The sequence below is a fragment of the Martes martes genome, assembly GCF_963455335.1.
Source record: "Martes martes genome assembly, chromosome: 6".
In the NCBI taxonomy this organism is placed as follows: domain Eukaryota; kingdom Metazoa; phylum Chordata; class Mammalia; order Carnivora; family Mustelidae; genus Martes; species Martes martes.
Genome location: NC_137893.1, coordinates 45370617 through 45385370, shown reverse-complemented (window position 1 = coordinate 45385370; position 14754 = coordinate 45370617). Strand labels below are relative to the sequence as shown.

The window sequence follows — 14754 nt, the reverse complement described above, 5'->3', positions numbered from 1 at the left end:
AAACAAATGGAGGGTTTTAGAGGGGAGGGGGATGGGGGGGAATGGGTTAGTCCTGTAATGTGTATTAAGGAGGGCACATATTGCATGGAGCACTGGGTGTTATATGACAAAAATGAATCATGGAACACTACATCAAAAACGAATAATGTACTATATGGTGTCTAACATAACATAACAAAAAAAAAGTTTAGAACAGGGGCTTTTATATAATATGTCCTATTTACAAGTGTTAGCAATTACATTTAGTAGTAATAATTACTTTGGTTAGTATTATTAGTATTCACTTAGTATTATTGTAACTATAAGTTATAATAAGTTATAAGTCATAAATTAATAAGGCCAAATATTATTTCTGAATGGGAAAATGCTAATGTGCATTTTTCAATATTACATTTTGTTAACTGCATTTTGTGACTGAATAGTCTAGAAGCAAAAACTATAACATACAAATGACCAATCCCTTCTCCAGGAATGTGTCATAAATAAACTAGATTTGAAGTAGTTAGGAAAAGTCATTGGTAGACACAAATAGAAAGAACACAGATGAGAAATGAATGGAAATAAAACAGCATATCAGAGATTTCAGAAACATCAAGGCCAATTAAGTTTATATAAAAATCACAGAATATCGCTTCTCGGCCTTTTGGCTAAGATCAAGTGTAAAAATCAAAGAATAAAACCACATTGAGAAGGTAGCTCTCATGTAACAAATCTCAGAGGTAATAATATGCAGGCTCTTCCACACTGTTTTGGAAAACAGTGAGAGTATTAATTTGTAGTGTTCCAACCATTTTGGGAGGAAGATGTTATACATTCAAGGTACAATTTCTATTATTATATTCCCTAACTTCATAACTTGAAAATGTTATTTGCATAAAAAGAAGTTTTTAAAATTCAGGTAAAGTAAATAAAAGTCAATATAAAAGATCTGAATGATAGATTTTGGAGATAGTTTTCATTCTTTGTTGGAAAATTTAGCTGCAATTTTAATTTAAGTATGATGCAACCTACAGGACTTTATCCTCTACAATGCTGGGCTTCAAGAACTTTGTAAATAATGAATAAACTGGACAAAATTTAGGAAACAACTATTTACAGATATTGGACAACTGGCTGCACAGAACAGTGATTCCTAAGAAAAGATAAACAAGGGGAGGTGAGTTACCAGAAGGTAACTCAGGGAAGGGGAGGGGAAGGGGAGATCAGGATAGGCTCACCATGTTAAGGTGACAGAGATAAGAGTTCAGAAACGCTGAGCTAATTAAAAGGTGCAGGTCAGTAACAGAGGAAACACTTATGTAGAAACAGAGCTCTAAAGATCTGCACGGGGTCTCCCTGAGTCTTTGCTGAATACTCAATCATATTTGTATAATTTGAGCAACTGGAAAGCTACAGGCTAGAAAATTCACAGGCTTCACACAAGGAAGTGAGACTCTGAAGTTCTAACCAGTTTGAGTGGAAAAAATCCTCATTGTTTAGTAGGCTCATTCAGTAGACATCTCAGAAAGGCTACGCCTTAGTACTAGTGTCAAACTGTACTATGAAAGGCTACTTGAGACTTCCCCTAACAAAGCGTAAGAAAAGCCTTGGAATCAAGCTAACAAGGGCAATTATCTGCCAGAATAATGCTTAACACTCTTTATAAGAAAAAAATAAAATCTAGACACTCAACAATACAAAAATCTACAATATCCAACAACCAATAAAAAATCATTAGACTTACAAGAGAAGCAGCATTCCATAAAAGGAGACCCACCTAGAAATGCATAAACATTGGGATCAGCAGAATAAACTGATTTTAAGAACTCTGGGGGAAAAAAAAGAACATGAGAAAAGATACCAAAGAAATTTAAAAAAAAAAAAAAGAAAGAAAGAAAAGGAACTTCTACATTGAAAGAAAAAACGACTCAATGAGTTAACAGAAGATCAACGGAAAGAAGAAGAAAATTAGTAAACTTAAGACACAGCAGTAAAAACTGAAGTGCACAGAGAAGAAAAAAGCTTTAAAAAAAGCAGAGTCTTAGTAACCTACAAGACAAAAAGCCATCTAACACAATTGTAATTAGGGTCAGAGGGAAAGGGATGACAGAAATAATACTTGAAGAATTAGTGGACAAACTTTTTTTTCAGTTTGATGATCAATGATGCCGAACTATCTCCAACTATGATAAATACAAGAATCCACAGATCAATGCTGCCGAACTATCTCTAACTATGATAAATACAAGAAAAGACACACCAAGATGCACCATCATCAAACTGCCACAAAACCAGGCTAAAAAACCATAGACACCGATTTCTGTGTAAGGGGTCAGCATCCCTAACTCCCATGCCATGCAAGGATCAACTATTTGGAAAGTTGCTAAGACAGTGGATCTTAAAAGTTTTTATCTCAAGGAAAAAATGGTGGTTTTTGGCACTGGTGATAGATGTTAACTAGACTTGTTGTGATGATTTCACATGTATCAAAGCATTACGTTGTACACCTGAAAATAATACAATGTTATATATCAGTTATACTTCAACTTAAATAATTTTTAAAATTTGTTTTAAATAAGAAGTTTAAAAAAAACCTCAAATCAATGCAAAAGAATTCAAAAAAATGGGAATTATAAATATGTACATAAATGTTTTTATATAAATATAAATATTTTATCCTTAAAAAATTTTTAAATAGACTATTAAAAGCAACATTAATTAAAAAATAATAGTAACAATAATACATCACCGGATTTTAAGATACATAGAAAAAAATGTAAGACAAAATAGCAAAAAGGTTGGGGAAGTTTACTGTTTTTAAGACTCATATAAAGTGGCATAATGTTATTTGACAGTAGAATGTATTCAATAAGATAAAGATGCATGTTATGAATCTTAGAGAAACTAAGGAAAAAACATACAACAACGAGGTTTAACCGAACGAAGGGATAAAATGGAAGGTTATGAATACTCAATACAATAGACTGCAGGATAAAATCAACACAACAAACCAACTGCCAATGAATTAAAAAACCATACCAATGAATATATTTTTATAAAGGGTAGAAACATTTCCATTAAAAGTCAGACATTGTTAGATTAGACCAAAAAGCAAAATCCAACTATATGCTAACTATGAGAAAACTATTTTAAATAGAAAAACAAAGACACATTAAAAGTCAAAGGTAGAAAAAGAAATACCACTGAGCTATGCTTTAGAGATATTGGTCCTGGCTCCATAGATTCCCCTAGTCCTTTTCCTGTCTTCCTAATTGGTCCACCGCCCACTCCCAACAAATGAGGTAGCAGCACACTTTCAATCATTTCTTAGCAGCCCAGACTGTAACACAGGCAGTTCACTCTACCTGATAAAAGCTCTTTCAAAGATATGATTTTCGGGGAGGAGTCAAGATGGTGGAGAAGTAGCAGGCTGAGACGACATCGGGTAACAGGAGATCAGCTAGATAGCTTATCTAACCATTGTGAACACCTACAAATCCAACGGGAAATCGAAGAGAAGAAGAGCAACAATAGATCACTTTCTGAAAGGTAGGACCTGCGGAGAAGTGAATCCAAAGCGACGGGAAGATAGACCACGGGGGGAGGGGCCGGCTCCCGGCAAGCAGCGGGGCAACGGAGCACAAAATCGGGACTTTTAAAAGTCTGCTCCACTGGGAGACATCGCTCCAGAGGCTAAACTGGGGGGAAACCCAGGCGGGGTCAGCATAACCCCAGGTCCCGCAGGGTCACAGAAGGACCGGGGGTGTCTGAGTGCCGAAGAGCTCGCAGGTATTAGAGCGGGCAAGCCGGCTACAGCGACAAAGCAGAGGAGTGAGCTCTCAGCCTGGGGTTACCTTGTGCCAGTCCCAGGCTGGGTGAGCTTGGAGCGCGGCTGGAGGCCACGGAGACGGAAGCAACCGGGCGCTTTTCTACAGGTTCCAGCAATTGACTGCTTTCCTCAAGGCGCGACCGCAGGCCAGGGAGGCAGGGCGGTTGGGCGCTTTTCTCTGAGGGCGCACTGAGGAGCAGAACCCCAAGTTCTCGGCTCCTCTGGGCCGAGAGATTGGGAGGCTGCCATCTTCATTCCCGTCCTCCGGAACTCTACGGAAAGCGCTCAGGGAACAAAAGCTCCTGAAAGCAAACCCAAGCGGATTACTTAGCCCGGCCCCTGGCAATTCCGCCTGGCAAAGACACTTGAGAATCACTACAACAGGCCCCTCCCCCAGAAGATCAACAAGAAACCCAGCCAAAACCAACTTCACTCACCAAGAACAGCGGAATTCCACAGGAGGAGAAAGCAAATCTTATCTGGACAAAATGACAAGGCAGAAAAACTCACCTCAAAAAAAAGAACAAGAGGCAGTACCGAAGGCTGGAGACCTAATCAATACGGACATTGGTAACATGACAGATCTAGAGTTCAGAATGACAATTCCCAAGGTTCTAGCCGGGCTCGAAAAAGGCATAGAAGATAGTAGAGAAACTCTCTCCGGAGAGATAAGGCCCTTTCTGGAGAAATAAAAGAACTAAAGTCTAACCAAGTTGAAATCAAAAAAGCTATTAATGAGGTGTAATCAAAAATGGAAGCTCTCACTGCTAGGATAAATGAGGCAGAAGAAAGAATTAGTGACACAGAAGACCAAATGACAGAGAATAAAGAAGCTGAGCAAAAGAGAGACAAACAAATACTGGACCAGGAGGAGAGAATTCGAGAGATAAGCGACACCATTAAGACGACACAACATTAGAATAATTGGGATTCCAGAAGAAGAAGAAAGAGAGAGGGGAGCAGAAGGTATATTGGAGACAATTATTGGAGAGAATTTCCCTAATATGGCAAAGGGAACAAACATCAAAATCCAGGAGATGCTAAGAACGCCCCTCAAAATCAATAAAAATAGGTCCACACCTCGTCACCTGATAGTAAAATTTACAGGTCTTAGTGACAAAGAGAAAATCCTGAAAGCAGCCCAGGAAAAGAAGTCGGTAACATACAAGGGTAAAAACATTAGATTGGCAGCGGACCTATCCACAGAGACCTGGCAGACCAGAAAGAACTGGCATGATATATTCAGAGCACTAAACGAGAAAAACATGCAGCCAAGAATACTATATCTATATCTGGCTAGGCTATCATTGAAAATAGAAGGAGAGATAAAGAGCTTCCAGGACAAACAAAAGCTGAAAGAATTTGCAAACACCAAACCAGCCCTACAGGAAATATTGAAAGGGGCCCTCTAAGCAAAGAGAGATCCTAAAAGTAGTAGATCAGAAAGAAACAGGGACAATATACAGTAACAGTCACCTTACAGGCAATACAATGGCAATAAATTCATATCTCTCAATAGTTACCCTGAATGTTAATGGGTTAAATGCCCCAATCAAAAGACACAGGGTATCAGAATGGATAAAAACACAAAACCCATCAATATGCTGCCTACAAGAAACTCATTTTAGACCTGAAGACACCTCCAGATTTAAAGTGAGGGGGTGGAAAACAATGTACCATGCTAATGGACATCAGAAGAAAGCTGGGGTGGCAATCCTTATATCAGATCAATTAGATTTTAAGCCAAAGACTATAATAAGAGATAAGGAAGTATACTATATCATACTCAAAGGGTCTGTCCAACAAGAAGACCTAACAATCTTAAATATCTATGCCCCTAACATGGGAGCAGCCAACTATATAAACCAATTAATAACAAAATCAAAGAAATACATCTACAGTAATACAATAATGGCAGGGGACTTTAACACTCCCCTCACTGAAATGGACAGATCATCTGAGCAAAAGATCAACAAGGAAATAAAGGCCTTAAATGACACACTGGACCAGATGGACATCACAGATCTATTCAGAACATTCCATCCCAAAGCAACAGAATATACATTCTTCTCTAGTGCACATGGAACATTCTCCAGAATAGACCACATCCTGGGTCATAAATCAGGTCTCAATCGGTACCAAAAGACTGAGATCATTCCCTGCATATTTTCAGACCACAATGCTCTGAAGCTAGAACTCAATCACAAGAGGAAATTTGGAAAGAACACAAATACATGGAGACTAAACAGCATCCTTCTAAAAAATGAATGGGTCAACCAGGAAATTAAAGAAGAATTGAAAAAAATCATGGCAACAAATGATAATGAAAACACAACGGTTCAAAATCTGTGGGACACAACAAAGGCAGTCCTGATAGGAAAATATATAGCGGTGCAAGCCTTTCTCAAGAAAGGTCTCAAATACACAACCTAACCCTACACCTAAAGGAGCTGGAGAGAGAACAACAAAGAAAGCCTAAACCCAGCAGGAGAAGAGAAATCATAAAGATCAGAGCAGAAATCAATGAAATAGAAACTAAAAAAACAATAGAACAAATCAACAAAACTAGGAGCTGGTTCTTTGAAAGAATTAATAAGATTGACAAACCCCTGGCCAGACTTATCCAAAAGAAAAGAGAAAGGACCCAAATAAATAAAATCATGAATGAAAGAGGAGAGATCACAACCAACACCAAAGAAATACAAACAATTATAAGAACGTACTACGAGCAACTCTATGCCAACAAATTTGACAATCTGCAAGAAATGGATACATTTCTAGAGACATATAAACTACCACAACTGAACCAGGAAGAAATAGAAAGCCTGAACAGACCCATAACCAGTAAGGAGATTGAAACAGTCATCAATAATCTGCAAACAAACAAAAGTCCAGGACCAGACGGCTTCCCAGGGGAATTCTACCAAATATTTAAAGAAGAATTAATTCCTATTCTCCTGAAACTGTTCCAAAAAATAGAAATGGAAGGAAAACTTCCAAACTCATTCTATGAGGCCAGCATCACCTTGATCCCAAAACCAGACAAGGATCCCACCAAAAAAGAGAATTACAGACCAATATCCTTGATGAACACAGATGCAAAAATTCTCACCAAAATACTGGCCAATAGGATCTAACAGTACATTAAAAGGATTATTCACCACGACCAAGTGGGATTTATTCCAGGGCTGCAAGGTTGGTTCAACATCTGCAAATCCATCAGTGTGATACAACACATTAATAAAAGAAAGAGTAAGAACCATATGATACTCTCAATAGATGCTGAAAAAGCATTTGACAAAGTGCATCATCCCTTCCTGATTAAAACTCTTCAAAGTGTAGGGATAGAAGGCACATACCTCAATATTATCAAAGCCACCTATGAAAAACCCACTGCAAATATCATTCTCAATGGAGAAAAACTGAAAGCTTTTCCGCTAAGGTCAGGAACACGGCAGGGATGTCCGTTATCACCACTGCTGTTCAACATAGTACTAGAAGTCCTAGCCTCAGCAATCAGACAACAAAAAGAAATTAAAGGCATCCAAATTGGCAAAGAAGTCAAACTATCACTCTTTGCAGATGATATGATACTATATGTGGAAAACCCAAAAGCCTCCACTCCAAAACTGCTAGAACTTATACAGGAATTCAGTAAAGTGTCAGGATATAAAGTCAATGCACAGAAATCAGTCGTATTTCTTTACATTAACAACAAGACAGAAGAAAGAGAAATTGAGGAGTCAGTCCCATTTACAATCGCACCCAAAACCATAAGATACCTAGGAATAAATCTAACCAAAGAGGCAAAGAATCTATACTCAGAAAACTATAAAGTACTCATGAAAGAAATTGAGGAAGACACAAAGAAATGGAAAAATATTCCATGCTCATGTATTGGAAGAACAAATATTGTGAAAATGTCTATTCTACCTAAAGCAATCTACATATTTAATGCAATCCCTATCAAAATCCCATCCATTTTTTTTTAAAGAAATAGAACAAATAATCCTAAAATTTATATGGAACCAGAAAAGACCTCAAATAGCCAAAGGAATATTGAAAAAGAAAGCCAAAGTCGGTGGCATCACAATTCCGGACTTCAAGCTCTATTACAAAGCTGTCATCATCAAGACAGTATGGTACTGGCACAAAAACAGACACATAGATCAATGGAACAGAACAGAGAGCCCAGAAATAGACCCTCAACTCTATGATCAACTAATCTTCGACAAAGCAGGAAGGAATATCCAATGGAAAAAAGACAGCCTCTTCAACAAATGGTGCTGGGAAAATTGGACAGCCACATGCAGAAAAATGAAATTGGACTATTTCCTTACACCACACACGAAAATAGACTCAAAAATGGATGAAGGACCTCAATGTGAGAAAGGAATCCATCAAAATCCTTGAGGAGAATGCAGGCAGCAACCTCTTTGACCTCAACCGCAGCAACTTCTTCCTAGGAACATTGCCAAAGGCAACAGAAGCAAGGGCAAAAATGAACTACTGGGATTTCATCAAGATCAAAAGCTTTTGCACAGCAAAGGAAACAGTTAACAAAACCAAAAGACAACTGACAGAATGGGAGAAGATATTTGCAAATGACATATCAGATAAAGGGCTAGTATCCAAAATCTATAAAGAGCTTAGCAAACTCAATACCCAAAGAACAAATAATCCAGTCAAGAAATGGGCAGAGGACATGAACAGACATTTCTGCAAAGAAGACATCCAGATGGCCAACAGACACATGAAAAAATGCTCCACATCACTCGGCATCAGGGAAATACAAATCAGAACCACAATGAGATACCACCTCACACCAGTCAGAATGGCTAAAATTAACAAGTCAAGAAATGACAGATGCTGGCGAGGATGCGGAGAGAGGGGAACCCTCCTACACTGCTGGTGGGAATGCAAACTGGTGCAACCACTCTGGAAAACAGTGTAGAGGTTCCTCAAAAAGCTGAAAATAGAGCTATCCTATGACCCAGTGATTGCACTACTGGGTATATACCCTAAAGATACAAACGTGGTGCTCCGAAGGGGCACGTGCACCGGAACGTTTATAGCAGCAATGTCCACAATAGCCAAACTGTGGAAAGAGCATAGATGTCCATCAACAGAGAAATGGATAAAGAAGATGTGGTATATATATACAATGGAATACTATGCAGCCATCAAAAGACATGAAATCTTGCCATTTGCGACGACGTGGATGGAACCAGAGGGTATTATGCTTAGCGAAATAAGTCAGTCGGAGAAAGACAACTATCATATGATCTCTTTGATATGAGGAAGTGGAGATGCAATGTGGGGGGTTTGGGGGGAGGTAGGAAAAGAAAAAATGAAAAGAGGGGATTGGGAGGGAGACAAACCATAAAAGACTCAATCTCAAAAAACAGACTGAGGGTTGCTGGGGGGAGGGGGGATGGGAGAGGGTGGTGGGGAAATGGACATTGGGGAGGGTATGTGCTATGATGAGTACTGTGAAATGTGTAAACCTGGCGATTCACAGACCTGTACCCCTGGGGATAAAAATACATTATATGTGTATTAAAATAAAAAAATTAAAAAAACAACCAAAAAACTAACCCCCCCCAAAAAAGATATGATTTTCTTTTTATTTTTCTCCTATCAATGTCTTTATTAAGTTATATTATCTTTCCAAATATGTACATTTTTAAACCAATGAAGTTACCTGCCAGTTCATGTTTTGATTCATTCTCATGTTTATCTTCACTTAGATCTACATTATCTTGATTACTGAAAAAAAATGTAATTTAGTATTTAATGTTAATACATTTCCATGTAATCTTTCACGTATATTTTTAAAAAAATCTCTATCATTATATTTTTCTTCTCAAGTACCCTTATTCTAATAAAAACTAAAAATTTGGGAGTTCTAAAAAAAATGTTTTGAAAATAAAGGATCCTCAAAGCCTAAGACTAATTCATACAATTATAGCTATCAAATTCATACAAAGAGAAAAAAATGCCATATTTCTTAACTTTGGTATACAAAAATATATACAATTTTATACATAAGTGTGTGCATTTACATGTCTCAGGGCCCAGATATCCTTTCTACACTAAAAATTAGAAATTGACTACATGAGAACCAGTGAAGTCTTCATGGAGCCAGAAAAAACATCAGGTTCAGCATTTACCTGTTAATAAGCAATTTAATCATGATACAGAGGCTGAATAGGAAAGTTAAACCAACAAAAACTCAGAAAAGTAACAAAGGAGACTGAGGAAATTTCAATGATATTGGCTTAGTTCATATACTGCTTTCTTTCAAACCAAGGAATCCACCCTACTTTTTTCAGTCCATCAACCCTGTCTTTAGTGAGATTATCAGCAAATCCAAGAAGCTACAGAACTATAATAATAATAGCAGCAAACAATATTGTATACACAATGTTATTTAGCACTCTGACTAGCCTGTCCTAAAGCAGAAATATCAGTAGTTAAGAATACTGTTAAGAAATAAAAAAAAGTTAAGAAATATTACAAAGGGGCCAAAACTTACAGCCAACAAACTTGTGTATACTTAATCTGTGTTGTTACCATTGGGAGAGGCAATCACCAGCGGCCCCGAGTGACCCTACATGATCTTGTGGGGTACGCCAAGAACGCAAGGCACAAACCCCTCTTTCCTAGGTTATTTCCCAGGATTGTGTTTGCAGAGAGCAATTTTGAGAGATGAGGCAGTATCTCCTTCCAGAAAAGAACCAGGCTTATTTCCTCTTACTGTAAAAGCAAGGGATTCCCCAAGCTCAGAGCTCCTCTCCTGTAAAGCAACCCACTGCCCATGCAGACAGCCATCATGGACCCTCCATGTTGTCTCCACAAGCTTTGTGGAGCATGGGGGAACTGATGCAAATAAAGATGAGACTCAAATATGGCTTTTATTGTGAGACATTAAGTCCTTTGTTTCTGACCCAGGAATCTTGTGTCTCTTGTCAGCATCCATAAAACTGGCAGGGTAACTCTTTAGCTTACAAGCAGGGTAAAAACCTGAAACCCTACACAATTCATCCATGGTCTATAAGAAACTCAGCATCCTAAGGAGACCAGGTACTCTAATAACCAAAGGTTATGATTCTCCTCACCCTTAATTTAATTATAGTTTAGTGTTCTTAAAATCTTATTGTAATTTGGCTTCCACTTATAATTTTAAAAGGTCAAAGGTCTACTGTACTTACAGAAGACCAGCTCAGACACCTAGTAGAGTTTTCAGGATAAATAAGGTTTCCTGATAATCATCAGTGTCAACTATATACAAAGGAAGGACAGAGACAAAACCTGTCTTTACTTCCTGGTTCATTCTTTCTTTTCTGTTCTTTTTTTTTCTGAATTTATAACAGCTACTTGAACTCTCTTATTTACTTCAGCTGTGGAAAATCACTTAAGAAGTTACTTTCCTAATAAAGTCTTTTTGCAGTGTGCCATTAGTCTCAACAGCATCACAGGTATGACATTTCAGATATCTGGATGCAGAGTGGGCTCTTAAACACAAATCAACATATTCCATTCACATATAAGGGAAACCATGATCAAAATAATGAACAGAGAAAAGAGATAAAAATAAAATTTAACATTTGTTTGTTACAATATTTACCCACTGAAGTCCATGCATATACCAGCCTTTCAAAAATACAGAGAAATACAAAAGTCATTTAACGATTAGTTGATCTTATATATACATTACCTATGTAAAGCTTTAAATTGTGTGGAGTCATTAGAATCCAGTTCCTTATTTAATCTTGAATAGTCAATGGAAGATGTTAAGCCTTCCTCAAGCCTGGCAAAAAATTGCTCTTTTTCTTCTTGTTCTTCTAATGTGTCCAATCCCAATCCAAGAACACTATTATTGACTTCAGAAACTACTATCTCTAAATGAAAAGAACAAATATATTTTATTAATATGCAGAATTTTGATAACATTAATTTTAATGATGCATTTATTGATATTATTAGTAAAATTTAAAAAAATTTAAAACATACTTTAATCTCTCACCCACCATATATAGACTTGTACTCGTAATCAGTACGTAAGGTTATAAGGCTTCCCTCAAGATCTAATTCTAAACCTTCTAGGAAAGTATTAAGAACATCTGTATGCTTCAGTAAAGGAGGCTCCAAGATACAGGTTAGTTTTTGTAAAAATTTTAATTATAGTATAGTAGTTACAGTATTTAATTTAATTAAGTATAGTAATTAATCTGTCAACTCATATCCCTCCATCTTACCATTTGTTTCTAAGCTGTCAATACTTAAGATGGAGGTTCCACTGCTCTGCAGAAACTGAATCCTTTCAGCAGACTCCTCTTCTACTTCCATAATAGGCTGAGAAGGCTTCTTTGTTTTCAGATAGCTTACATTTGTTCCAAGGAGTCCTAGGGATGGGATTTAAGATATAGCTGGATATTCATGTTCAGAAAACTGTTTTGACCACTATGTATTAACCAATAATGCTGTTATACTAGCTTTTTTCCCCCATTATGCTAATTTTGTGGACAGTAGCCATAAAATAAATCTGGTCTATTAAATAAGAATTCATCAGACCTAAAATTCACAAAAGAAAAAAAAATACTATTTATTTGCACTGTATCTTAGTCAACAATCTCAGAAGTTTACATGAGACAAAATTTTAAAAATTACTTTGAAGCACAATTATTTAATACAGTACACCATGCCACTTTAAAGAGTATCTTCTGCCTTACGTGGTGGAAGAATAGAAAAATAACCAGGTGAACTAGAAAAAGGAGACAACCCCAGGTAGGATGGAGACAAGGTACAAAGGGTCAGTGATGGGAGGGGCAGGCCACATTGAAGGATGCAAAAAGGCCAATGAGGTTGAATCCAGAGAGTGAGGGTGAGTCCACATGGAAATGAGCCCAGAGAAGGAGTCGATGGTGAGGGCAGGCCAGTACTCATAGCCACAGAAAGTGTTTTTCTCTTTATGCCAAAAACACTGGAAAACACTGAAACAGCTATGCAATATTCAAAATTTGTCATAATAGCATACATTTGTTACAAAAAAGTGAAAAATGGAAAAGTTAAATTACACTGTATGATATATATACTAAGATTAGAAGAATATCACTTTTGCTTAGAAGGAAGTCTTGCTAAGAAGTCACAAATTCTGAACTGGAAGGGATTATGCTAAGTGAAATAAGTCAAGCAGAGAAAGATAATCATCATATGGTTTCACTCACATGTGGAACATAAGAAATAGCTCAGAGGATCACAGGGGAAGGGAGGGAAAACTGAATGGGATGTCATCAGAGAGGGAGCCAAACCATGAGAGATTCTTTTCTCTGGGAAACACACGGAGGGTTGTGGAAAGAGAGGTGGGTGGGGGGATGGCGTAGCTGGGTGATGGGCATTAAGGAGGGCACGTGATGTGATGAACACGGGGTGTTATACATAACTAATGAATCACTGAACACTACACCGAAAACTAATGATGTAATAATATCGACTAATTGAATTTAAATTAAAAAGAAAAGAAAATGAAAAAAGAAGTCCCAAGTTCTGACTTCAGTTTCCTAATTAGTGTCCTCTCAAAGAGGATTCAGAATCTGTTTTTTATGGCTTTGTGTGAATAATGGTTTTATAGATAAAATAATAACTTCCACAGTTGCATAAAATCAAGAGATGTTATCTATAGACATCTCAAATGAAGAAGTACACACCATGGTTGGGGTGCTGTGAGACCTATGGGGGGTCTCACTCTGGCTCTGAAGCTGGACTCAGGGATGTGACCCACACTAACTGAGCTTACAAGAGACTAATGACCAAAACCAAGATCCAATTTAGTTATTCATACTGAAGAATATGACCAGTAGTAGGATTAGATTGTTTCACCCTCTAGGCAGAACGTTTTATCCTTACAGCAAATGAAAAAGAAAACTGTAAGGCTAAAGTAGCTCAATGTTGATGTTTAATGGTATCTAAGATTGGTAATGCACTCCTCTCCTCAAGAGGGTGTTTAAATCCCCCTCAGAAGTTTCTACGCTCTTCGTGGCAGGAATCCTATCTTGTCTGTATACTAGTTCCTAGTACCCACAACCTGACATGAACTCAGAAATGTTTGTCATTGAACCAGGGACCAGGTATGTCCTTGGGTGGAGAAACCCTCTCCTCAGTATTTAAGTGGTTATTGTCAAAGTTTGCTTCTTAAATACCCTTCTTGGAATCTTTTACTAGTCAAATCTACTCTGACTGATAAATTCTTTCTTAAAAATCGATACCTTTAGTCAGGTTACATTCAAGTGTTGGTCCTAGTCTTTCTCTTTGGGATGAGTATGCACATTCTATCTCTGATTCATGACTTTCTAGAAAGAGACTTTAATGCTAATTAAGTCTCAAATCTTTGTAAACAATTCCAATAGTACTTCATCATATAATATTCTTTTCAAGCACCAACAGGGGAAAGATTCTAAAAACGAATTCTTTGCATTCATTTCCACAACTTCGCAACCACAAACTTTAGCACTGTTACATGGTTGGGGGATTTATGAAAAAATATACTGAATTTTTCAATAAGGCAATTCTTATGGTTTTAAGAGCAGAGAAATGACTACCAAATTTACTCTAACATTCATTTGTTAAATATATTTATTATTTATTTATTGTTGGGGTCAGGGGATACAAACAAAAAGAATTATTTCCTGCCCTCACAAAGCTCCGACCTCACGAACAGACCTGCAGGTAATGACTATCAGCACAGTGTGTATGTGCTATTATGGTGTTTTGAAATTAAAACAAAGGAGAAAATGGTTATGCTGAAAAGGGAGCTGGAAGAGTTAGGGAAGAAGGATGAGAAAAGGCAGTCCAGTGGTGAGAAACCATATACTAATGCACAGAGGCAGAGTCAATGATGTTTCCGGGAGGCAGGGAATAACTGAGTATGGCTGGAGCACAGGAAG

General features: G+C 37.4%; 1 protein-coding gene across 1 annotated transcript in view; it reads right to left on the bottom strand.

The window, feature by feature from the left end:
* The window catches only part of CEP162 (centrosomal protein 162), a 111532-nt gene that overhangs the window by 82331 nt on the left and 14447 nt on the right, over positions 1-14754 (bottom strand). The window contains exons 4-6 of the mRNA XM_080806495.1: positions 12070-12216; positions 11529-11712; positions 9513-9577 (exon numbers count right to left, since the gene is read on the bottom strand). Coding sequence (XP_080662621.1) covers positions 9513-9577; positions 11529-11712; positions 12070-12216 — 396 coding nt within the window. The remainder of the gene's footprint in view (positions 1-9512; positions 9578-11528; positions 11713-12069; positions 12217-14754) is intronic.